A 26,167-nucleotide genomic window follows, 5' to 3' on the forward strand; every position below is an offset into this window, starting at 1 on the left:
TATTCTGTATAAACATTTGATCCCTATGCTATAAACCAAGAGGTTGTTAATGCAGTGAATCTTCTTTTTCAGGCACTTTGCATACAGGCTATTATTTTTCCTTTAAAAATGTTTTTAAGATTATTTATTTGAGAGAGAGAGTGTGTGAGTGCAGGGAGCGGCAGAGGCAGAGGGAGAAGCGGGGAGCCTGAAGTGGGGCTGATCCCGGGACTCCAGGGTTATGATCTGAGCCGAAGGCAGACGCTTTACCGACTGAGCCAACCAGGCGCCCCTTATTCTTCCATTTTAAAGAGCATATATTTCAACATGCACCACATCAAATTTTTCAATAGTGACTTCATATTATATAATCTTCGAAAATTCACTTTCCATTAATTCTAAACACAGTGGATCTATTAAAACATAAGTCAGATTATGTCCTCCTCTGCTCAAAACCTAATGGCCTCCCATTCACTCAAGTTCTTTCTAATAGCTACAAGGCCTTATGTGACTTGTTCATCTCGGGTCCCTCCCTATCCTTTCCTCCCTCTGTCTCTCTGATTTGAACTACTTTCTATCCCTTTCCTTCTGTTCAGCCACACTTGAATTTCTCACTATTCTTACCCCCCACCCTCATTATAAACACTTCAGGCATACCTCTGTACTTGTTATAAACTCTCTGTGGAGTGCTTTTCTCTCAGGTATCCTCATGGCTTACTCCTTGCTCCCTCTTTTTCTCCCTGGTTTTTGCTTCAAGGTCACTTTCTCAGCAAGGCCCTTCTTGGTTTATCCTGACTAGTATTTCGACCACCCCTTTTGCTACAACACATTGAAATTTGATTTCTCTGCTTTAGTTTTTCTCCTCTCATACTGTGTAGTTTATTGTTACTATGTTTACTATCCTCGTGAGTAGGGTTTTTTCTGTTTATGGCCGTGTCCTCAGTGCTTAGAGAACATTCTAGCATATATAGTGCTATTCAATAAATGTTTGTTGAGTGAATGGAGTTTAACTAAACCGTGTGTATTGTTTTTAACATAATACCAATTCTCACTTAAACAGAAAGAACGGTTGGCATGGGTCCATTCTGACAATTTAACCTGTCCGTTATCTGCATTTTGTGGATTATTTGGGCCTAATCTTGTGGTTACTTGCTACTTATTCTTTTACTGGTATTTATGTTAGTTTTAATTATAGTAGAATGGAACAAAGGAAGAGCAAACTTCATTTATGTTTCATTAAGGAAAATGAAATATGGTGGTAAATTATTATAGGACTTTAAACATTTTTGCCAGAGGATATGAGCCCTCAATATCTGAAATATAAAGGTGAAGTCGGAATTTACTGCTGACTAATAAGAGGGAGCTATGCTGGCCACTTACAGTCTTTTCTGACAGAGTAGTCTTCGCTTTCTATATACAGTTTCAGGAAAAGTGGAGTTTAAGACTTGGGAGACTTTCAGAGAATTAAGTGGTTTGTCATCATCTGAAGCCACCATGGTAATTTGGGTAAGACTGTTGTTGATTGGTTGGCATTCAAGGCATGCGTATTGGAGTGATTTTGTCCCACATTGGCTATACTTCATGAGGGAGAAGCTGACATTGGTTGGCTAGTGAGTGAGGACAGATGGCATTGATCATTACAAACATTTAAAACTGGTTCTGATGGGTTCTCGTTACCATGGCTGCATGTTAGCATTCCCCCGCCAACATAACTTTGAGGTGTCTTTAACCAGTTGTTTTCTATTTAAAAGTTGCTTCTATTAACTGTTTTCAAAATGAAAGCTATTTCGTATCCATAATTACAGATTTACTTCTGAAATTTGGGTCGAGAAGAATTGTTTAATAATTGCTTTCAGGAAGATCCATCTTTTTTGGATGTTTAATTTAACTAGAAGAGTTATCTGTATGGCAGTTTTAAAACAGTAATTGCTGGTTTTGTTTTTGTTTTCAGTGCCCTAAAGTTATTCAACCGATAATCTCCTATGGGAAAATTCAGTCTTTTTGTAAATTTACATAGCTATATGCTCATAATATTTTCTTGCATGCATTTAGTCCATGAAAAAATATATATAATTTTCTGTTGGTAAATCTAGCTTTTTGTATTAGGATTAGATACTAGGCTAAAAGTATGCACAAGTTACCAAAACATTTTCTTTTTCTTTGTCCCTTTAAAATTATTTTTAAAAATGTATTTATTTGAGAGAGAGAGAGAGAGAGAGAGAGAGAGAGAGAGAAAGAAAGAAAGAAAGAAAGAAAGAAAGAAAGAAAGAAAGAAAAAGAAAGAGCAAGTGGGGAGAGAGAGAAAGAGATGGAGAGAGGATCTCAAGCAGACCTGGGGGTGATTCCACAACCTTGAGATCATGACCTGAGCCAAAACCAAGTCAGACACTTAAACTGACTAAGCCCTTCCAGCTATTCATTAAACTTCTCATTTTGTTTATGTAGTGTATTCCTCATTTTATTGAATTAACTGTTTTTTAAAGATTTTATTCATTTATTTTAGCGAGAGAAAGTGTGTGAGCTAGGGGGGAATAGCAGAGGGAGAGGGACACTGTGCTGAGTGTAAGCCTGATGCAGGGCTCAATCTCATGACCCTGAGATCATAGCCTGAGATGAAATCAAGCGTCAGACACTTAATTGCCTGACCCACCCAGGCACCCCTGAATTGGCTTTTTGTGTTTTCTGGTAGCTCCTTGAATTTCCTTAAGACTGAGATTTTGAAATCTTTCTTGGATAAATTACAGATCTCCATGTGTCTGAGATTGATTACAGGAAGATTATTGTAATCCTTTGTTGGTGTCATATTTCCTTGATTTTGTCATATCCTTTTGCATTGCTGTCTTTGCCTTTGAAGTAGCAGTCACCTCCTCCAGTCTTTAATGACTACCGCTCCCATGTGTCCAAACCTGATTGTTTTGCTCTGGTGATGTGCTAGAACTTCTCTATAGGAAAGCTGGTTTTCCACGAAGACTCTCTACCCCCATGGGTGATTATCTAAGTGTTTTCCAGGGGCTCCCAGATGGTGGCTGTGAGGGTGAGGGTGGCGCCAATTTATGGGCTTTTGCCGGATCCACAGCTGGGTGTGTAGTGCGTATGCCTGTTACCCGATGCATGGGCAGATGAGACTTTTCCCCCGTGCCTTGGTGAATGGCACTTGATTCCACAGGTCCTACACAGGCAGTTTTGTCCCCACAAATGACATTGTATCATAATTGTATATGTGTATTTCCTTGCATATGGTTGCACTTCATAACTGTTCTATGAATTAATAAATGAATTCAGATGGGTAACAGATGTTTACAAAAAATTTTTTTTATTCCTTACCAGTAAAATTGTTAGAAAATATTGGCTTTCTAATGGATATTTTAACTGGATTTTTGTTTTAAGTAATGATCCTGGTTTGTCTATCATGGAAATAAAGAAAGATAAAAATGTAAAGTGGGCATCAAAAGCATCTGTGATTACACCAGGCTTTGAGGAGGCCGATTCCCTAACTGGTAGTCTACTACGAGTGAGTAATGACAACAGTCTAAGTAAAATGGATCAGGATGAAAGAAGGTAAAATCCCATAAATTCTTTATTTCCCTCTGAAGGAACGTTAACTATGATTATTATATAAGTAAAACACTGTAATATAGTGTCGTACAGGCTGAGGGAAGAAATACTCAAGTATATCAAAAACACCACTTGAAAGGTTAGGATGAGGAGGAGTGACTTTTTTTTTTTAAGATTTCATGTATTTATTTGTGAGAGACAGAGAGAGAGAGGCAGAGACATAGGCAGAGGGCGAAGCAGGTTCCCTGTGGAGAGCCCAAAGCAGAACTCGATCCCAGGACCCCCAGATTAGGATATGAGTTTTGTGGTAAGAGGTTGTTTATTTAGAATCAGTTCCACCGTGCAGTATTCTCATATAATTGAATATTCAGATACTTTCCTTCATCGATTGAAAAAAAAATATATATATATATAAAATAGTAAATATACAGACACATAGGCGATTCTGAATAGAACTAATCATTTCTTGATAGGTTTTAAGGTATTCAGTACCTTTGACAGTATCATGAATAGCTATGATTTTGTGAGGGGCTTTGGAGTATCTGATTATATTAAGTTAATATTTGTTTAGGTTCTGGGGAAAGGGGAATGGTTTTGTTTATTTACAATATGTTTATTTACAATTGAAAAACTATTCATCTATCATAGATTATTACTTTTGGATTATAAAGTTCTAAATTACAAGAGCCACAGTTACTGTACCAGCAGCGTCATTGACACATATTGTGTGCTTCATGAGTAATTGTTGAATCCATGAATGAACATTTGAATGAGTAAAGGAATGCCCATTAATGAACTTCTTTAGACGAATTAAATCTTTAGTTTATTGAAAGTAGATTTTCAATACTGCCTAGGTATGAAGTGTTTTAATTAAAAAATGTGTGTGGGATGCCGGGGTCGCACAGCAGTTGAGTGTCTTGCCTTGGGCTCAGGGCGTGATCCTGGGGTCCGACACCAGGCTCCTTGTGGGGGAACCTGTTTCTCCCTCTGTATGTCTCTGCCTGTCTCTCTCTGTGTGTCTCTCTAGTGAAGGAATAAATAAATAAAATCTTTTAAAAAAATAAAAAATTAAAAATGTATGTAAGATTCAGAAATTATTTCTAGAATAATTATAGCTAGAAATGGAATAATACTATAGATTCAATTGGTATCACATTACTTAGAAATACTTAACTTACTTTTACCACATATTTTAAAACACATGTTTGGAAGGGACATTTCCTGGACTTGAGTTCTGGGTGGTCTGCTCCTACCAGGTGTATGGGCTTGGGGAAGTTCCTTAGAATTTCTGTGCCTCATTTGCTTCCTGTGAAAAGATACCCAGTATAATTGCCTACTTCATACGGTTTGTGTAAGGCCTAAAACCCCTTTAGGATATGTAAACTGTCCCAAATAATGCATAGTAGTTGCACAGTAAAACTTCAAAACACTAATATCACGATTATTTAAAAAGGGCTTATGTCATTAAAAAAACAGTTTGCACTTTCCAAATTGATTTAGTGAAAACTTGTTTTTATTGAAAATGACAACAAAAAATGTGGTATATTTACCCCTATCAAATAATGTAAGTAACATTATGATTTTCCTTTACTTTTGCAATTTTGATCTAAATTTAATACTTTGTTAATATTGCTATTAATATTGCTTAGATATGCTTTAAATATTCTTTGTATTTTAAGTATTTAATATTTTCCTGAAAAGAATCCTTCCTCTTTTTAGACCTGCAAAGAAAACATCTAAGGAAAAGAACAAGGTAGACAAACAAACAAAATATATAATTCTATTTCATTTATGATATATTTTTATTATATTATAATTCTATTTCATTCATGATATATTTTTATTATATTATGTTGATATTTCATATTTATCAGAAACATTATTCCGTGGTAAAAAAAATTACTTTATGAAACGCATAGTGAAAAAATGAAAATTTTCCTTTGTTGTATAGACATCTGCTGTGAAAAAATTATTCAGAAACACCAATTATTGATAAAGGTCTTTTTGATAAAAATCAGTTCTTTTAAAAAGTACCTATGTTTTTGCTTTTATAAAAAGATGGATATTTATCATCTTTCTACACTTAGTATATTTTATAAATATTTGGATGACATTTTGAAATAGTATTATTTATTTGTAGGTCAAAAAGCAAGTGAATTCTGCGGAGCATCTTGATGACGAGCATCTTGATGACTTAACTCAGTCATCTGAAACAGCTTCAGAGGATTGCAAGTTGCAATACTCTGATTATAAGAGTTCCCTGTTGCTCATTGAACTTGGCATGGATTGTAAAGGTAGGGCCGTCGTATAAATATAAAGCCTTTTTCTGTATATATGGTTGTAGTAATATGTGCACATCTCGTCTAGCGCTGCGCCACACAACACTGAGGAGTTATAGAGCTACTCATCTCAGAAGTATGTTTTATATTAAAATAGAGAACTATTGAATACTCTCAGCCAAAGAACTATAATTTCCAGGGATCCCTGGGTGGCGCAGCGGTTTGGCGCCTGCCTTTGGCCCAGGGCGCGATCCTGGAGACCCGGATCGAATCCCACGTCAGGCTCCCGGTGCATGGAGCCTGCTTCTCCTTCTGCCTATGTCTCTGCCTCTCTCTCTCTCTCTCTCTGTGTGTGACTATCATAAATAAATAAAAATTAAAAAAAAAAAGAACTATAATTTCCATTATGGTTGTCCACGTGGGAATGGCACACTTGATGTGTTTGTGAACTCTGCTTCTCTTCTGTGTCTTCACCCAAGGTCAGGTTACCATTATTTTTCTCCTAGATTACTGAGCTAACCTCAGGACTGTTTTCCCTGCCATTCCACCTCTCAGGATCTTGGTGTACACTGCAACCATAATTACTATACATTTTTAAAAATTTACATTTCATCACGTTACCCCCTTGCTTAAAGCTTAGCTATTACTACTTAATGCTATGAGGTGAAAGACCATAGGCCACTAGCTTCATCTTGTATGGTTTCATATCCATCTTTCCATCCATGTCTCAGCCACTGTCTTAGATGGTTTTTCATATAATAGAGGCTTTCTTTCTCCAACAGCCCTAGTTAGGTAAACTGCACGTGTATGAAGTATATAATTTGATAGTTTTGTCATATATATACACATGTGAAACCATAACTGTAATTTAGACAGTTAACATATCCATCACTCTTAGTCTCCTGTCTCTTCATATTGCCTTATTATGAAACTGCCAAATTGTTTTCTAAAGTCATTGTACTATTTTCTAAACCCACCAGCAGTGTGTGAGGGTTTCTAACTCCTCCATCTATATTTATCAGTACTTAGTATGATCAGTTTTTTAATCATAGCCATGGATGGGTATGGTGTATATATGTATACACACACACACACACATAAATACATATATATGTGTATAAATATATACATTTATGGTTGTAATATACATTTCCCTAATAACTGATAATGTTGAGCTTATTTAACATCTGTATATCTTCATTGAGCTGTCAAAATTTTTGTCATTTAAAAAGTTAGGTTTATTTCTCATTTGTCAAGTGTTGATAAATCTTTGTTTTTGTTTTTGATATCTTATTATTTTTTAAATTGGAGTTCAATTTGCCAACAGATAGCATAACACCCAGTGCTCATCCCATCAAGTGCCCCCCCTCAGTGCCCATCACCCAGTCACCCCAACCCCTCGCCCACCTCCCTTTCCACCATGCCGTGTTTGTTTCCGAGAATTAGGAGTCTCTCATGTTCTGTCACCGTCCCTGATATTTTCACTCATTTTCTCTCCTTTCCACTTTATTCCCTTTCACTATTTTTTATATTCCCCAAATGAATAAGACCATATAATGTTTGTCCTTCTCCGATTGACTTACTTCACTCAGCATAATACCCTGCAGTTCCATCCATGTCGAAGTAAATGGTAGGTATTTGTCATTTCTAGTGGCTGAGTAATAATCCATCATATACATAGACCACATCTTCTTTATCCTTTCATCTTTCGAAAGACACCAAGGCTCTTTCCACAGTTTGGCTACTATACATTGCTGCTATAAACATTGGGGTACAGGTGTCCCGGCATTTCACTGCATCTGGATCTTTGGGTAAATCCCCAGCAGTGCAGCTGCTGGGTCATAGGGTAGATCTATTTTTAAGTCTTAGAGGAATCTTCACACAGTTCTCCAGAGTGGCTGCACCAGTTCACATTCCCACCAACAGTGTAAGAGGGTTCCCTTTTCTCCGCATCCTCTCCAACATTTGTTGTTTCCTGTCTTGTTAATTTTCCCCATTCTTACTGGTGTGAGGTGGTATCTCATTGTGGTTGTTGTTTCTTTTTCCCTGATGGCCCCTGATTCGGAGCATTTCCTCATGTGCTTGTTGGCCGTGTCTATGTCTTCCTCTGTGAAAATTCTGTTGATGTCTTTTGCCCATTTCATGATTGGATTGTTTGTTTCTTTGCTGTTGAATTTACTAAGTTCTTTATAGATCTTGGATACTAGCCCTTTATCTGATAGGTCATTTGCCAATATCTTCTCCATTCTGGAGGCTGTCTTTTAGTTTTGTTGACTGTTTATTTTGCTGTTCATTTTTGCTTTGGTTTCTCTTGCCTTCATGGATGTATCTTGCAAGAAGTTGCTGTGGCCAAGTTCAAAAATGGTGTTGCCTGTGTTCTCCTCTAGGATTCTGATGGATTCCTGTCTCACATTTAGATCTTTCATCCATTTTGAGTTTTTCTTTGTGTATAGTTTAAGAGAATGGTCTAGTTTCATTGTTATGCACGTGACTGTCCAGTTTTCCCAGCACCATTTATTGAAGAGACTTTTTTTCCAGTGGATAGTCTTTCCTGCTTTGTCGAATATAACTTGACCATAGAGTCGAGGGCCCATTTCTGGATTCTCTATTCTTTTTCATTTTCCTAGGTGTCTGTTTTTGTGCCAGTACCACACTGTCTTGATGATCACAGCTTTGTGGTACACCCTGAAATCTGGCACTTTGATGCCCCCAGCTCTGGTTTTCTTTTTTAATATTCCCCTGGCTATTCGGTGTCTTTTCTGATTCCATACAACTCTTCCGATGATTTGTTTCAACTCTCTGAAGAAAGTCCATGGTATTTTGATAGGGATTGCATTAAATGTATAAATTTCCCTGGGTACCATTGACATTTTCCCAATATTCATTCTTCCAATCCATGAGCATGGCATATTTTTCCATCTCTTTGTGTCTTCCTCAATTTCCTTCAGAAGTGTTCTATACTTTTGAGGGTAGAGATCCTTTACCTCTTTGGTTAGGTTTATTCCTAGGCATCTCATGGTTTTGGGTGCAGTTGTCAATTGGATTGACCCCTTAATTTCTTTCTTCAGTCTCATTGTTAGTGTATAGAAATGCCCCTGATTTCTGGACATTGATTTGGTATCCTGCCACACTGCTGAATTGCTGTATGAGTTCTAGCAGTCTTGGGGTGGAGTCTTTTGGGTTTTCTATGTACAGTATCATGTCAACCACAAAGAGGGAGCATTTGACTTCTTTGCCAGTGTGAATGCATTTTATTTCTTTTTGTTTTCTGATTGCTGAGGCTAGGACTTCTAGTACTCTGTTGAATAGCAGTGGTGAGAGTGGACATCCGTGTCTTGTTCCTGATCTTAGGGGTAAGGCTCCCAGTGCTTCCCCATTGAGAATAATATTTGCTGTGGGCTTTTCATAGATGGCTTTTAAGATGCTGAGGAATGTTCCCTCTATCCCTACACCCTGAAGAGGTTTGATCAGGAATGGATGCTGTAGTTTGTCAAATGCGTTCTCTGCCTGTATTGAGAGGGTCGTATGGTTCTTGTTTTTTCTCGTCTTGATATGATCAATCACATTGATTGCTTTACGAGTGGTGAACCAGCCTTGCATCCCGGGGATAAATCCTACTGGGTTATGGTGAATAATCTTCCTAATGTATTTTTGGATCCTATTGGCTACTATCTTGTTGAGCATTTTTGCATCTGTGTTCATCAGGCTTATTCTCTCTACCTCTCCTTTTTGGTGGGGTCTTGGGTTTTGGAATTAAGGGGATGCTGGCCTCATAGAATGAGTTTGGAAGTACTCCATCTCTTTCTATCTTTTGGAGCAGCTTTAGTAGACTAGGTATTGTTTCTTCTACAAATGTTTGATAGAATTCCCCTGGGAAGCCATCTGGCCCTGGACTTTTGTGTCTTGGGAGGTTTTTGATGATATCTTCAATTTCCTCCCTGGTGTTTGGCCTTTTTGGACTTTCTATTTCTTCTTGTTCCAGTTTTGCTAGTTTGTGGTTTTCCAGAAATGAGTCCCATTTCTTCTAGATTGCCTAATTTATTCGTGTATAGCTGCTCATACTAAGTGTTTAAAATTGTTTGTATTTCCGTGGTATTGGTGGTGATCTCTCCATTTTTATTTGTGACTAATTTGAGTCTTTTCTCTCTTGTTTTTAATAAGGCTGGCTAATGGGGATCCCTGGGTGGTGCAGTGGTTTAGCGCCTGCCTTTGGCCCAGGGCGCGATCCTGGAGACCCGGGATCGAATCCCAAGTCGCGCTCCTGGTGCATGGAGCCTGCTTCTCCCTCTGCCTATGTCTCTGCCTGTGTGTGTGTGTGTGTGTGTGTGTGTGTGTGTGACTATCATAAATAAATAAAAAATTTTTAAAAAATAAGGCTGGCTAATGGTTCGTGTATCTTATTCTTTCAAAGAACCAACTCCTGGTTTTGTTGATCTGTTTCACAGTTCTTCGACTCTCTATTTCATTGAGTTCTGCTCAAATCTTTATTGTCTTTTTCTGCTGGGTGTAGGTTTTATTTGCTGTTCTTTCTCCAGCAACTTTAGATACAAGATTAGCTTTTACATATGGGTTCTTTCCAGTTTTTTGAGGGATGCTTATATTGCGATATATTTCCCCCTCAGGAGTGCTATTGCTGTATCCCAAGATTTTGAACAGTCGTATCTTCATTCTCATTAGTTTCCATGACTCTTTTTAATTCTTCCTGAATTTCCTGGTTGACCCTTTCATCTTTTACCAGGATGGTAGTTAACCTCCACATGTTTCCATTTCTTCTAATATTCTTCTTGTGATTTAGTCCTGTTTCAAAGCATTATGGTCTGAAAATATGCTGGGGACAATCTCAGATTTTTGTTATCAGTTGAGACCTGATTTGTGACCCAGTATGTGGTCTATTTTGGATAAAGTTCCTTGTGCACTTGAGAAGAACGTGTATTCAGTTGCATTTGTCTGTAAAGTTCTGTAAATATCTGTGAAATCCATCTGGTGCAGTGCATCATTGAAAGCTCTTGTTTCTTTGGAGATATTGGGCTTAGAAGATGTGTCATTTACAGAAAGCGACATGTTAAAATCTCCCCGTTTTAGTGTACTATTAGCTAAGTATGTCTTAATTTTGGTTACTAATTGACTGTTATACTTGGCAGCTCCCGCATTCGGGGCATAAATACTCATGATTGTTAGGTCCTCTTGTTGGAGAGATCCTTTAAGTATGATATAGTGTCCCTCTTCATCTCTCACTACAGTCTTTGGGATAAACTTTAATTTAGATGATATAAGGATAGGTATCCCTGGTTTCTTTTGAGGACTATTTGAATGGTAAAGGGTTCTCCAACCTTTTATTTTCAGGCTGTAGGTGTTCTTAGGTCTAAAATGAGTCTCTTATAGACAGCAAATAGATGGGTCTTGCTCTTTTTATCCAGTCTGAAACCCTGCGCCTTTTGATGGGGTCAATAAGCCCATTCATGTTCAGAGTTACTCTTGAAAGTTATGAATTTAGTGCCATCATGATACCTATTCAGTCCCTGTTTTTGTGGATTGTTTCCTTGGACTTCCTCTTTCTTTTACAGAGTCCCCCTTTATATTTCTTTCAGAACTGGTTTGGTGGTCACATATTCTTTCAGTTCCTGCCTGTCTTGGAAGTTCTTTCTCTCTCCTTTTATCGTGAATGAGAGCCTTGCTGGATAAAGTATTCTTGGCTGCAGGTTCTTCTCATTTAGGACCCTGACTATATCCTGCCAGCCCTTTCTGGCCTGCTAGGTCTCTGTGGAGAGGTCTGCTGTTATCCTAATACTTCTCTCCATAAAGGTTAGGAATCTCTTGTCTCTTGCTGCTTTAAGGATCTTTTCTTTATCTTTGGAATTTGCAAGTTTCACTGTTAACTATCGAGGTGTTGAGTGGTTTTTATTGATTTCAGGGGGCGATCTCTCTATCTCCTGGATCTGGTTGCCTGTTTCCCTTCCCACGTTAGAGAGGTTCCCAGCTATGATTTGTTCAAATATGCTTTCTGGTCCTCTGTCTCTTTCGGTGGCCTCTGGAACCCCTATTAACCCTAAGTTAAACTAGATTTTTCCTTCTGAGGCTGTCATTTGTTTCCCTTAACCTTTCCTCATGACCCTTTAATTGTTTTTCTCTTTTTTTCCTCAGCTTCCTTCCTTGCCATCAACTTGTCTTCTATGTCACTCACTGGTTCTTCTACCTCTTTAACCCTCATTGTTAGGACCTCCAGTTTGGATTGCATCTTATTTAATTGATTTTTAATTTCTGCCTGATGAGATCTAAATTCTGCAGTCATAAAGTCTCTTGAGTCCTTTATGCTTTTTTCTAGAGCCACCAGTAGCTTTATAATTGTGTTTCTGAATTCGCTTTCTGACATTGAATTGTAATCCAGATTTTGTAACTCTGTGGGAGAGAGGACTGTTTCTGATTCTTTCTTTTGAGGTGAGTTTTTCCTTCTAGTCATTTTGTTCAATGCAGAGTGGCCAAAAAAAAGTTGTACTGGAAAAAGGAGAAAAAGAGAGGAAAGGGGGGCAAGGGGGAGGACAAACAGAAAACAAAAAGCAAGAGGAGGTATCCTCTGATTCTATATACTATAAATCCCTTGACTTCCCCTGGGACTTTCCAGTGCTGCTTGGTCAATGCTTTTTCCCCTGTCCTTCCAGCTGGTTTTCTGGGGGAGGGGCCCGCTGTGGTGATTCTCAGGTGTGTGCACCTGGGGGAGCTGCCCAGCCCCTTGCCAGGTGCAGGGCTCAGTGCAAGCTGTTTATCCTGTGAAGCTCCTGTTCAGTCCCAGGTACAAGGTGACAGCAGGAGGAACAACAAGAGTGGCGGCAGCCAGCTCTCCATCTCTTGAGTCAGCTCCCACAGTAACTACCACAGCTCCCAGTCCGCAGGGGCCTGGGTGGTCCAGGGGCAGGGGGCGTAGATTTGCACAGCTCGGGGCCGCGTGGCAGCAGGAGCATCCTTGCTGCCCTGTGTCCTCCCGGCCTCTACCTGCCCCGGGGGGAGTGCCGGATCCTGGGCTGTGTCCCCGGTGCCCTGGGTTCTGGGGTCTGCACCGCTGGAATCACATTCCCGGGGCCGCACAGTGGCCGCCACCTGAGCTGCTCCTGGGGCCCCACTGGGCGCGGCGTCCAGCCCTTTAGGGAGCTCAGCCTGTAGTGTGTGGAGGGATCTCCCCCAGAGTGCAGTTGCTCTTTTAGTGCCCCTGGGAGCCTGAGGGCATCTGTACCCCTTCTGGGATCCTGCCCGAGCTCCCTGCAAGCGCCTTTCCTTCCAGGAAGATTGGTAAAATTTCTGCTTCTCCAGGACTGGGCTTTCCTGTCCTGGGGGCACTAGCTGCGTGGCCTTTGCCTGGCTCCTCATGGGGGCTCCTCCCCCTTGGATGCTTTTTTATTTCTTTATGTTTTTCCGTCTTCCTACCTTGATAGAAGCGCGAACTCTTCTGACTGTAGCATTCCAGCTCTTCTCTCTTTAAATCTCAGGCCGAATTCATAGGTTTTCAGGATGATTTGAAAGTTATCTAGGTAAGTTGGTGGGGACTGGTGACTTCGGGACCCTACTTTTCTGCCATCTTGCCCCGCCTCCTTCTCTTTTTAATATATACCTCAGTGCTATAAATGGTGAGATGAGTGCTATTCTTGGAGGATTCCAGAAATTTTTAACATATTATGTTTTTATTTTCATTCAATATGTGATACTTTGTAATTTCTTTTTTCATTACTTCTTTATTCCAAGGGTTTTTAAAAGATTTTTATGTATTTGAAAGAGAAGGAGAGAGAGAGAAAGAGAGCGCATAGGCGAAGGGAGGTCCAGAGGGGTAAGCGTCCTTCCCTCTGAGTGGGAAGCCCAACATGGGGCTCAATCCCAGGACCCGGAGATCATGACCTGAGCTAAAGGCAGACACTTAATCCATTGAGCCACCTAGGTACCCAGACCCAGGGGTTATTTAGATGTGCATTATTAATCAGTTTGCAAGTATTTGAGTATTTTCCAGAGGTAGGTTTGTTCTTCATTTCTAATTTGATCACTTTGTGGTCACAGAACACACTTTCATGACTTCAATCCTTTTGACTTAACTCCCTTTATTAAGGTTTATTTTATGACCCAGAATATAATCTCTTTTGGTAAATGCTCCATGGATACTTGAGAAAGATGGTGGTGGTCAAGTCTTCTATATCCTTGATGATTTTCTGCCTATTAAAATCTCAGACTAAAATTGTAAATTTGCCTGTTTCTCTTTGCAGTTCTGTTGATTTTTGCCTTATGTATTTTGATGTTATTAATAGATTCAAAAGCATTTAGGTTTGTTATGCTTATTTGTCGACCCTTTCATCATTAACAAATGACCTTATACATCACGAGAATATATATTGCTTTGAAATCTATTTTGCCTGGCATTAATATTGCTACTCAAGCTCAGCCTTCTTTTGTCAAGTGTGAGTGTGGTATATCCTTATTTTTGTCCTTTTCACAAATTTGTGTCTTTACATTTATTTATTTATTTATTTATTTATTTTAATTTGTGTGTGTGTGTCTTTACATATAAATTGAATTTTTTATAGGCAGCCTATGGTTGTCTCTTACATTTTTATCCATTCTGACAGTCTGCCTTTTAATCGAGGCTTTTAGACCATTTTCTTTCTTTCTTTTATTTTTTGACAATTTTCATTTACTCTGATTATTGATACAGTTGATATAAATCTCTCATCCTGTTTGCTTTCCGTTTGACCTGCTTTGTTCCCATTTTCTTTGCTTTCTGCTTTCTTTTAGATTAATAAACTAATTTTTACGAGTTCAATTTATACTTATATATAAATATACACATATGTGTATGTATGGGCTTTGTTTATTACTTAACAAAGCTTAAGATTTGCTATTTTAGTGATTGCTTTAGGGTTTAAAGCATATGACTCAAGCATCACAGTCCACCTTCTTGTAGTGTTATACCACATTATATGTAGTTTAAGAAAATTCCAATAGGGAACACGTGAGTAGCTTAGTGGTTGAGCATCTACCTTTGGCTCAGGGTGTGATCCCAGGGTCCTTGTATCAAGTCCCACATCAGGCTATCTCAGGGAACCTGCTTCTCCCTCTGCCTGTGTCTCTGCCTCTCTCTCTCTCCATGTCTCTCATGAATAAATAAATAAAATCTTTTTTTAAAATTACAATAGTTTACTTCCATTTCTTCTCTCCTAGCCAGATCCTTTGTGGGTCTGTGGGATTATAGTTTTCATTCAGTTTAGAAAGGTTTCAGTCATGTTTTCTTTTCTTTTTAAAAGATTTTAAAGTTCTATTGATAATAAGATTTTATTCATTTATTTGAGAGAGAGAGCATGAGCAGGGAGAGAGGCAGAGGAAGAGGGAGAAGCAGACTCCCTACTAAGCAGGGAGCCCACCATGTGGCTTGATCCCAGGACACCAAGATCATGACCTGAGCCGAAGGCAGACACCCACCGATTGAGCCACCCAGGCACCTGGTATAATCTCTTTACGTTGAAGTTACTCAATATTTATTTCATGTATGAATGAGTTAATGTGAACATGCTCGGTCCCTTATATGCAAAAAATACTCATATTGTTTTATTTTACTTTTTAAAAGAACAAATTTGTGAGAGAGCATGAGCAGGAGATGGGGAGAGGAACAGAGAGGGAGGGAACGAGGGGGTAAAGAACCTTAAGCAGACTCTGTGCTGAGTGCAGCACCCAGTGCCAGGTTCAATCCCACAACTGTGAGATCATGACCTCAGCCAAAACCAATAATTGGATGCTTTACCACCTGACCCACCCTGATGCCTCCTGTATTTTATTTCTGTTTTTGTTTTTCCTCTGGTGTAGATTCTGTTAGCGTATTGACAATCCAGAATGCAATTCTTAAATACAAAAGATCAATAGAATTAAAAAGAAAAGACTGTGAACAACTTACAAGAAAAATTTTACAAGTGGAATATAAGGTCAATGGACTAGAACAGTTGCTATCAGAAACAAAAGAAATGAAATCTCAGTTAGAGCATCAAAAAGTGAAATGGGAACGAGAACTCTACAGTTTAAGGTATGACATCTTGGTTTTAAGGAAATATTTCAACTATTTACTTTTTTTTTTTTTTTAATAGACTCCACACTCAGCGTGGGGCTTGAACTCACAACTCTGAGATCAAGAGTCACATGCTCTGTCAACTGAGCCAGCCAGGAACCCCTTGAAATACTTACTTTTATGCTGCAGATGTGTAGGAGAAGTTTTGTAATTGCTAATTTGCCTTCTGGGATTTTATAGGGAAGGAAACTCCATTAGAAATGTGAAGTATCAGAAGACGAATGGGTAAAGAAGCAGTGGTCTATGTATATACAATGGAATATTCCTCAGCCATTAGAAACGACAAATACCCACCATTTGCTTCCACGTGGGTGGAACTGGAGGGTATTATGCTGAGTGAAATAAGTCCATCGGAGAAGGACAAACATTATATGGTCTCATTCATTTGGGGAATATAAAAATTAATGAAAGGGAATAAAGGGGAAAGGAGAGAAAATGAGAGGGAAATATCAGTGAGGGTGACAGAACATGAGAGACACGTAACTCTGGGAAACGAACAAGGTGTAGTGGAAAGGGAGGTGAGTGGAGGCTGGGGTGACTGGCTGATGGGCACTAAGGGGGGGCACTTGACGGGGTGAGCACTGGGTGATATGCTGTATGTTGGCAAATTGAACTCCAATTTTTTTTTTAAAAAAAGTTGTAAAGTGTGAGATTCTTTGAAATAATACTGCAAGGTTTTAACAGTGAATACTTCTAATAATTTAATGTATATTCTAAAGCATAATTTTAATGACCATGTAGAAGTCCATCATATGTAAACCTCATTATTTAACAAATTGAATTTTGGTTGTTTTCCATTTTCCTATAGTTTAATTAATGCTATAAGGAATGTCTTTTATTTAATTCTGTTTCTACAGTCTTGGTTAATTGGAATAAATTCTTTAATATAGTATTGTGTTAATGTATAAAAATATTTAGTAGAGGTCTCTGATCCATATTTTTAAATTGTTCTCAGGGAATTTTATATTATATGCCCCCCAACAGAGTGTGAAATGGCCAATTTTTCTCAAGACAGAAAAATTGGTTTATTCTTAACATATGCAGGGGTTAAAAAGTAAAATGGAAAAATGATTAATGGTTAAGTTTTTTTTTAACATTTCTCACATATATAAAGAAAATTAATTCAAAAGTCTATGCTGAAAGCACATCTTACTCTATTCTTTACTTAATTAATATGGATCCTGTGATGTTTTCAAAGGAGTTTTCAAATGATTTATAAAATACATAATGATCAACAAGGTTGAGAATATTACAGAATAAGAAACATAAAAAGCATGGGCAATAGATTTTAGGCTCCCTAGTCTAGTGCTGGATCAGAGTCATCTGCAGGTGTATGGTGTGTAAACGACATCTGCTGATGCTGTCTTACACTGAAGATCATTTTTAGAGGTACCTGTGATGTTTTGTGAAATAAAAATGTATTTCTAGTGAATTTATAAAATTGTTGATAAACAGCAACTTCTCTTTTTAATTAGTAATGAAATGATTTGTCTTAATTGAAGTGTAATTATGACTTTGTGGAGAAAAATGACAATTTTGAACCCTTTCTTAAATAATTTCAGAATTCCTTTGCTTACAACATCTCCCAGAGTTATTACTGACTAAAACTTACTAAGTTGCAAAATGCTTTCTCATTGCTTCTTTTAAACTATATATCTTTTTGAAGATATTGAAGTGATAAATTGAAAAACATGAGCCCTAGAAAGGGAAAAAAATTGAGAACAGAAAAATTTCCTTTGGATAATGAACCAACATATGTGGAACCAGATCATAAAATAAAAGTTTTATTGCTAACAAAACAAATTTTAAAATGAACACATGCATTTGCAGATTGACCTTAAAACAAGAAAAAGAAAAAAGAAGAAGTGCTGAAATTTTATATATAAATATTAAGGAGCAATTAAGAAGTAAAGAAGAGCTGAGTGAAGTAAGTCAATCATAGACAGACAAACATCATATGGTTTCACTCTATGGGGACTATAAAAATACTGAAAAGGATTATAGGGGAAAGGAGAGAAAATCAGTGGGAAAAAGTAGAGAGGGTGACAACACATTAGAGACTCCTAACTCTGAGAAATGAACAAGGGATAGTGGAAGGGGAGGTGGGCGGGGGGTGGGGAGACTGGGTGACGGTCACTGAGGGGGCATTTGACAGGTGAGCACTGGGTGTTATGCTGTATGTTGGCAAATCGAACTCCAATAACAAATATACAAAAAAAAATAGTATTCCATCATGTAATACTCTGGGCATTCTGTTCTCGCGAAAGCTGCCTCTGAACATCATTTTGCTCTTCTATAACCTAGAGACACATTTTCATTAGGATTTTGGATCTTATCATTAAAAAAAAAAAGTCAAAAGGCTTAAGAGAACTTAAAAAAAAATGTTCAAGAGTGGCCTTTTTTATAACAAGGCTTTTCATCCTCAATGAATAATTCAAATTTTAAATTAAATGACAGCAAAATGTACCATAGAGTAAAAATACAAGTAGACATAGTATTGTGAAATAAAATTTCTGTGTAAAACATTTAACTAGCTTCATCAGCATCTCAAGGAAATCTAGCTCATATTTCAACATTAAAAAATTCAAAACTGGGACACCTGGGGTCTCAGTGGGTTAAGTGTCCAACTCTTTTTATGGCTCAGGTCATGATCTCACGATCACGAGACTCCGAACCAGGTGAGGCTGGAGACTCAGATCATGAGACTCAGAACCAGAGTCTGCTGGAGATTCATTTCCCTCCCTCTCCCTCTACTCCTTTCCCCCCAGCCCATGCTCTGTGTAAAAATAAATACAATTCCATAAATCAATAAATCAATATAACATTTATCTCATTTTACCTTCCATCCCTTCATTCAAAATATATACATAGGGCATATGTGAGAGGCCAAGAATTCCAATAAGGTAGTAATTGTGGCTACAAAGATCATGGTTGCTATTAGGTTAAAATGAAATGTTTAATCTATTTGAAGCCTAACAATATGTATTATATCAAAGGGATACTATAAATAATATTGATGGAAATATACAATTACTGCCAAAAATTTACCTGATTCAAATTATTTTTTACACCCTTCAATTCCAAGTTTCGTCTTCTAAGATTAAGTTGAAGTTGTTTGATTTCAACTTCTTTACTATATTGCTCTTCTTTACTTCTTGTTTTTATAATAAATTTATTTTTTATTGGTGTTCAATTTACCAACATACAGACTAACACCCAGTGCTTATCCCGTCAAGTGCCCCCCTCAGTGCCCGTCACCCATTCACCCCCACCCCCTGCCCTCCTCCCCTTCCACCACCCCTAGTTTGTTCCATGCACATTGAAGTTCCGTGCACATTGAAGCAAATGCTGGTTATTTGTCATTTCTAGGGACTGAGTAATATTCCATTTTATATATAGACCACATCTTCTATATCCATTCATCATTTGATGGATACTCAGGCTGCATCCACCGTCTGGCTATTCTGGAAAATGCTGCTATAAACATTGGGGTGCAGGTGTCGCGGTTTTTCACTGCATCTCTATCTTTGGGGTAAATCCCGAGTGGTGCTATTGCTGGGTCATAGGGTAGCTCTATTTTTAACTCTTTGAGGAACCTCCACACAGTTTTCCATAGTGGCTGCACCAGTTCACATTCCCACCAACAGTACAAGAGGGTTCCCCTTTCTCCACCTCCTCTGCAACATTTGTTGTTTCCTGTCTTGTTAATTTTCCCCATTCTCACTGGTGTGACATGGTATCTCATTGTGGTTTTGATTTGTATTTCCCTGATGGCAAGTGATGTGGAGTGTTTTCTCATGTGCTCGTTGGCCATTTGTATGTCTTTTTTGGTGAAATTTCTGCTCATGTCTTTTGCCCATTTCATGATTGGATTGTTTCTTTGCTGTTGAGTGTACTAAGTTCTTTATAGATCTTGGATACTAGCCCTTTACCTGATAGGTCATTTGCAAATAACTTCTCCCATTCTGTAGGTTATCTTTTAGTTTTGTTGACTGTTTCTTTTGCTGTGCAGAAGATTTTTATCTTGATGAGGTCCCAATGGTTTATTTTTGCTATTGTTTCCCTTTGCCTTCATAGATCTATCTTGCAAGAAGCTGCAGTGGCCGAGTTTACAAAGGCTGTTGCCTGTGTTCTCCTCTAGGATTCTTTTTTTTTTCTTTTTTAATTTTTATTTATTTGTGATACTCACAGAGAGAGAGAGAGAGAATGAGGCAGAGACACAGGCAGAGGGAGAAGCAGGCTCCATGCACCGGGAGCCCGACGTGGGATTCGATCCTGGGTCTCCAGGATCGCGCCCTGGGCCAAAGGCAGGCGCCAAACCACTGCGCCACCCAGGGATCCCTCCTCTAGGATTCTGATGGATTCCTGTCTCACGTTTAGATCTTTCCTCCATTTTGAGTTTATCTTTGCGTGTGGTGCAAGAGAGTGGTCTAGTCTCATTCTTCTGCACGTGGCTGTCCAGTTTTCCCAGCACCATTTATTTTATTTATTTATTTTATTATTATTATTTTTTATTTATTTATGATAGTCACAGAGAGAGAGAGAGGGAGGCAAAGACATAGGCAGAGGGAGAAGCAGGCTCCACGCACCGGGAGCCTGATGTGGGATTCGATCCCGGGTCTCCAGGATCATGCCCTGGGCCAAAGGCAGGCGCCAAACCACTGCGCCACCCAGGAATCCCCCCCAGCACCATTTATTGAAGAGAGCGTCCTTTTTCCAGTGGATAGTCTTTGCTGCTTTGTCAAATATAATTTGACCATGGATTCGAGGGCCCATTTCTGGATTCTCTCTTCTGTTCTATTGATCTATTTGTCTGGTTTTGTGCCAGTACCACACTGTCTTGATGATCAAAGCTTTGTAAGACAACTTGGAATCCGGCATTGTGATGTCCCCAGCTCTGGTTTTCTTTTTCAATATTCCCCTAGCTGTTCGGGGTTTTTTCTGATTCCACACAAATCTTAAGATTATTTATTCCAGCTTTCTGAAGAAAGTGAAGAAAGTCCATGGTATATGGATAGGAAAGCATTGAATGTAAATCGCCCTGGGTTAGCATAGACATTTTGACAATATTAATTCTTCCAATCCATGAGCATGGAATATTTTTCCATCTCTTTGTGTCTTCCTGGATTTCTTTCAGAAGTGTTCTGTAGTTGTTAGGGTATAAATCCTTTATCTCTTTGGTTAGGTTTTCCTTGGTATTGGTGGTGATCTCTCCTTTTTCATTCGTGATTTTATTAATTAGAGTCTTTTCTCCTTTGTTTTTTAAAAGGCTGGCTAATGGTTTACGTATCTTATTCTTCCTTTCAAAGAACCAACCTCTGGTTTTGTTGATCTGTTCCACAGTTCTTCTGGTCTCTATTTCATTGAGTTCTGCTCAAATCTTCACTCTCTCTGTTCTGCTTGGTGTAGGTTTTATTTACTGTTCTTTCTCCAATTCCTTTAGGTGCAAGGTTAGCTTGTGTCTTTGAAGTTTTTTTCCAATCTTTTGAGGGATGCTTGTATTGCAATGCATTTCCCGCTTAGGATTGCTTTGGCTGTATCCCAAGGATTTTGAATGGTTGTATCTTCATTTTCATTAGTTTCCATGAATCTTTTTATTTCTTCTCTAATTTTCTGGTTGACCCATTCATCTTTCAGCAGGATGGTCTTTCTCCTCCCTGTGTTTGCGTTTCTTCCAGATTTCTTCTTGTGATTGAGTTCTAGTTTCAAAGCATTGTGGTCTGAAAATATGCAGGGGACAGTCCCAATGTTTTGGTATCGGGTGGCCTATTCTGAGAAAGTTCCATGAGAAGACTATGTATTCAGTTGCTTTTGGATGTAAAGTTCTGTAAATATCTGTGAAATCCATGTGGTGTAGTGTATCATTTAAAGCTCTTGTTTCTTTGGAGATGTTGTGCTTAGAAGATCTGTCATTTGCAGAACGTGCCGTGTTTAAGTCTCCTACTACTAGTGTATTATTATCTAAGTATGCCCCTACTTTGGTTATTAATTCATTGATAGACTTGGAAGCTCCCACATTAGAAGCATAAATATTCATGATTGTTAGATCTTCTTGTTGGATAGACCCTTCAAGTATGATATAGTGTCCCTCTTCATCTCTTAACTGCAGTCTTTGGGATAAACTTTAATTTATCTGATATAAGGATGGCTACCCCTGCTTTCTTTTGAAGACCATGTGAATGGTAAATGGTTCTCCAACCTTTTATTTTCATGCTGTAGGTGTCCTTATATCTAAAATGAGTCTCTTGTAGACAGCAAATAGATGGGTCTTGATTTTTTTATCCAGTCTGAAACCCTGCGTTTTTTGATGGGATCATTTAGCCCATTCACATTCAGAGTACCTATTGAAAGATGTTAATTTACTGTCATTGTAATGTCTATTCAGTCCCTGCTTTTGTGGATTATTTCTTTGGGCTTCCTCTTTCTTTTACAGGGTCCCCATTAATATTACTTGCAGAGCTGGTTTGGTGGTCACATATTCTTTCAGCTTCTGCCTATCTTAGAAGCTCTTTATCCTATTCTGAACCAAAGGCTCACTGGATAGAGTATTCTTGGCTGCATGTTCTTGTCATGTAGAACCCTGAATATTTCCTGCCAGCTGTTTCTGGCCTGCCAGATCTCTGTGGAGAGGTCTGCTGTTAATCTAATATTTCTCCCCATATAAGTTAGAAATCTCTTGTTTCTTGCTGTTTTAAGGACTTTCTTTTTCTTTGGAATTTGCTTGTTTCACCATTAAATGTCGAGTTCTGCTTTTTTTCCCTTCCCCTTGGTGGGGGACCTCTCTATCTCCTGGACCTGAATGCCTTTTTCCCTCCCCCAAATTAGGGAAGTTCACAGGTATGATTTGTTCAAATATCCTTTCTGGCCCTCTGGCCCTCCTGTGGAACCCCAATTATGCGTATATTTTTTCCTTCTGAGGCTCTCGATTATTTCCCTTAACCTTTCCTCATGGTCTTTTAATTGTTTTTCTGTTTTCTCTTAAGCTTTCCTCTTTGCCATCAACTTGTCTTCTGTGGCACTCACTCTTTCCTCTAACTCATTAACCCTCATTGTTAGGACCTTCAGTTTGGATTGCATCTCATTTAATTAATTTTTAATTTTGGACTAAGTAGATCAAAATTCTGCAGTCATGAAGTTTCTTTAATACTCTCTGCTTTTTTACAGAGCCACCACTAGCTTTATAATTGTGCTTTTGAATTGGCTTTCTGACATCAAATTGTAATTCAAATTCTATAAGTCTGTGGAAGAGAGTACTGTTTCTGATTCTTTTGTGGTGAGAGCTTCCTTCTAGTCATTTTGCTCACTGCAGAGTGGCTGTATGAACGGGCTGAGTCAAGAATATCAACCACAATCTAAGTCAATTTCACCTTAGATGATTGTTTTTAAACATTTCATTTATGTATTCATGAGAGACACCGAGAGAGGGGCAGAGACACAAGCAGAGGGAGAAGCAGGCTCCATGCAGGGAGCCTGATGTGGCACTTGATCCTGGGACTCCAGGATCATGCCTTGAGCTGAAGGCAGGCACTAAACCACTGAGCCACCCAAGGTTTCTTATCCTTCGATGATTCTGACTGTTCCATGACATGAAATTGAAAACGAAGAGAAGAACAAAATAACACAAAATGACCACTAAAGTGAAAAACAAATTTTAAAACAAAGTAGTAGAAAATAAAAGGCCAAGAATGCCAAGGAAGAAAAAAAGAGAAAAAAAAGCAAAGGTAAAGAGGGGAAAAAGAAAAAAAGAAGTAGAAAAATAAAATGTTGGGGGGGACTGGGACATGGTGGTGGTGATGAAGTTGTAGTGGAGGGAGAATGTAGTCTACCTGAGGGGTCCTAGGGGGTGATCCTCTTGGTCCTGGGTGTATTAAGTTCTGTATGTTAGAAGATACTGAGTCCCAAATTTCTATAAACCAGAAATACTTGTAGAGAGACCCAACATTGTTCCCCAAAACATAAATGAGATAAAAAGGGGGGCAGAATGGGAACGAAGAGAGAATATAGTCTCACAGAATGAACCAGCACGGTATACCACTTGGTTCTGGGTGCATGCTCGTCCTGTTTTAGAAGGTATTGTGCCATTGTAGAACAAAATGAGGTAGAGAAAACAAAAAAAGCACACACACACAAAACATATCTCGTCTAGCTCCCAAAATTAAGTTGAGTATGTTGAAGGGAATCTAGAAGTGGAAAATCTATCTAAGACGTGTAATTGTAAAAATATGAGTCAAAAAGGAAGAAACCTGAAAATGAAGAGGTGGCAAAATATTGTAGTTAAGGTGGGAAAAGAGAAAGAAAATTGGAAACTTACAGTCTGATATAAAAATGAGTTGTACTGGAACATGGGTGGGGGGGCGGGGAAGAGGGGTACCCTCTAGTTCTATATACTGTAGATCCCTCGACTTCCCCTGGAGCTTTCCAGCGCTGCTGGGTGGGGAACTTGCTCTTCCCCTGTCCTTCCAGCTGGTCTTCTGGGGGAGGGGCGGGCTGTGCCGATTCTCAGGTGTGTGTACCTTGGGGAGCTGCCCCGCCCCCTGCTGGGTGCAGGGTCACGGGGAGCCGACCTGACCTCCCGTGAGGCCCGTGTCCCCTGGCGGCCACGCCTCTCCCAGGCACCGGGTGACACCAGGAGGGACAACCACACCGGCAGCGGCCAGGTCTCCCTGGCCCTGGAGGGCGCCCCCTGCAGTGACTCCCCCCATCTCCCAGTCCACAGGGGCCTGGATGCTCCCGGGGCAGGAGGGGCAGGAGTGTCCTCGCTGTCCTGGGCCCTCCCCGCCTCGGCCTGTCCCGGGGAGAGCAGGATCCCGGCTGTGTCCCCTGGGGTCCGGGGCCTGCGCTGCTGGAGTCTGGCTCCCGGAGCCCCTCCCGACACACCGGCTTCTCCCCGAGGCCCCGCGCAGCGCGCTCCAGCCCTTTACGGAGCTGGGCCGGTGTGGGGGGCGCTCGACCCTGCGCACTTCCTCTGTCAGTGACCCCGGAGACTGGAGGTCCCCACCCCCCACGTCCTGGCGGAGTTCCCAGCTGAGCGCCTTTCCATCCCGGAGGAATCCGGGGCGGATTTTAAAGCTCCCACTTGTCTGCTTCTCCAGGGCTGCGCTTACCCGCCTGGGAGGCTTTCCCCGCTGCAGGCCTCAGCCCGGCTCCTCCGGTGCCCCTCCCCACTTGATTCTTTTTTATTTTTTTCCGCCTCCCTACCTTGTTAGGAGCGAAAACCCTTCTCTCTGTAGCGTTCTGACTGTTCTCTCTTTAAATCTCAGTTCGGGGGGATCCCTGGGTGGCTCAGCGGTTTGGCGCCTGCCTTTGACCCAGGGCTGACCAGGGCTGAGTCCCGGGATCGAGTCCCACGTGGGGCTCCCAGCATGGAGCCTGCTTCTCCCTCCTCCTGTGTCTCTGCCTCTCTCTCTCTCTTTCTCTCTCTATCATAAATAAATAAATAAATCTTTAAAAAAAAATCTCAGGTCGGGCACTTGCCAGGGGAGGGGGGGGCACTTGACGGGATGAGCACTGGGTGTTATACTATATGTTGGCAAATCGAGCTCCAGTAAAAAAGTAAATAAAAATCAATCATCAATCAATCTCAGGTCGAATTCGTAGGTGTTCAGGATGATTTGAAAGTTATCAAGGTAAGTTGGTGGGGCCAGGTGCTTGAGGATCCCTACTCCTCCCTCACCTTGCCCCCGCCCCACCCAAGATGGGATTCTAAACAATCACCTTTGCAAACGAAATGAGTCAGAAATGTCTCATACTAAAATGAATTCTGAGGTATTTTCTTTAGTTATTTTGAAGTACGTGTGTATGTATTTGTACGTATGTATATTTTATTTTTTGGAATTATTATTTTTCTCCATGCATGTGTATATTTCTAAAAACCAACCCTGTACATTATGGTAAGTACAGAGGATTTTAAAAGAATACATATATATTTGTGGGTGAGTGTGTGTGTATGTATATACATATATACATATGTACATACATACACATACGGGTCTATATAGGGAGGAGTGAAGTTTGTAGTCCATTCATTAATTTAAATGCATTTGTCTGCAGGTGTCAAATAGTGACATTCATAATGCCCTTATCTGAAGTAGAAGTTTTTATTATTTTGGAAAATAGTATGGAATTTATGAGCTTTCCATAAGCACAAAACTCTTGCTACTAACAACATATGTTTTAGTTTTTGGCAATTCCTTCACCACCTCTATATTCATAGAGGGGTTAGTTTCACACTTCCACTGATGAACAGGAGGAAAAGTGTAGCCCGTTT

General features: G+C 39.6%; 1 protein-coding gene across 10 annotated transcripts in view; it reads left to right on the forward strand.

Annotated features, from left to right (window-relative positions):
• The window catches only part of LOC144309456 (ankyrin repeat domain-containing protein 26-like), a 157,190-nt gene that overhangs the window by 55,584 nt on the left and 75,439 nt on the right, over positions 1 to 26,167 (forward strand). For all 10 annotated transcript variants that reach the window (XM_077890505.1, XM_077890508.1, XM_077890506.1 and 7 more), the window contains exons 13-17: positions 3,367 to 3,537; positions 5,254 to 5,287; positions 5,675 to 5,828; positions 15,645 to 15,858; positions 17,731 to 17,827. In XM_077890505.1, the coding sequence (XP_077746631.1) occupies positions 3,367 to 3,537; positions 5,254 to 5,287; positions 5,675 to 5,828; positions 15,645 to 15,858; positions 17,731 to 17,827 (670 nt within the window). The remainder of the gene's footprint in view (positions 1 to 3,366; positions 3,538 to 5,253; positions 5,288 to 5,674; positions 5,829 to 15,644; positions 15,859 to 17,730; positions 17,828 to 26,167) is intronic.

This window comes from Canis aureus, unplaced genomic scaffold, assembly GCF_053574225.1.
Source record: "Canis aureus isolate CA01 unplaced genomic scaffold, VMU_Caureus_v.1.0 NW_027326411.1_RagTag, whole genome shotgun sequence".
Classification (NCBI taxonomy): Eukaryota; Metazoa; Chordata; class Mammalia; order Carnivora; family Canidae; genus Canis; species Canis aureus.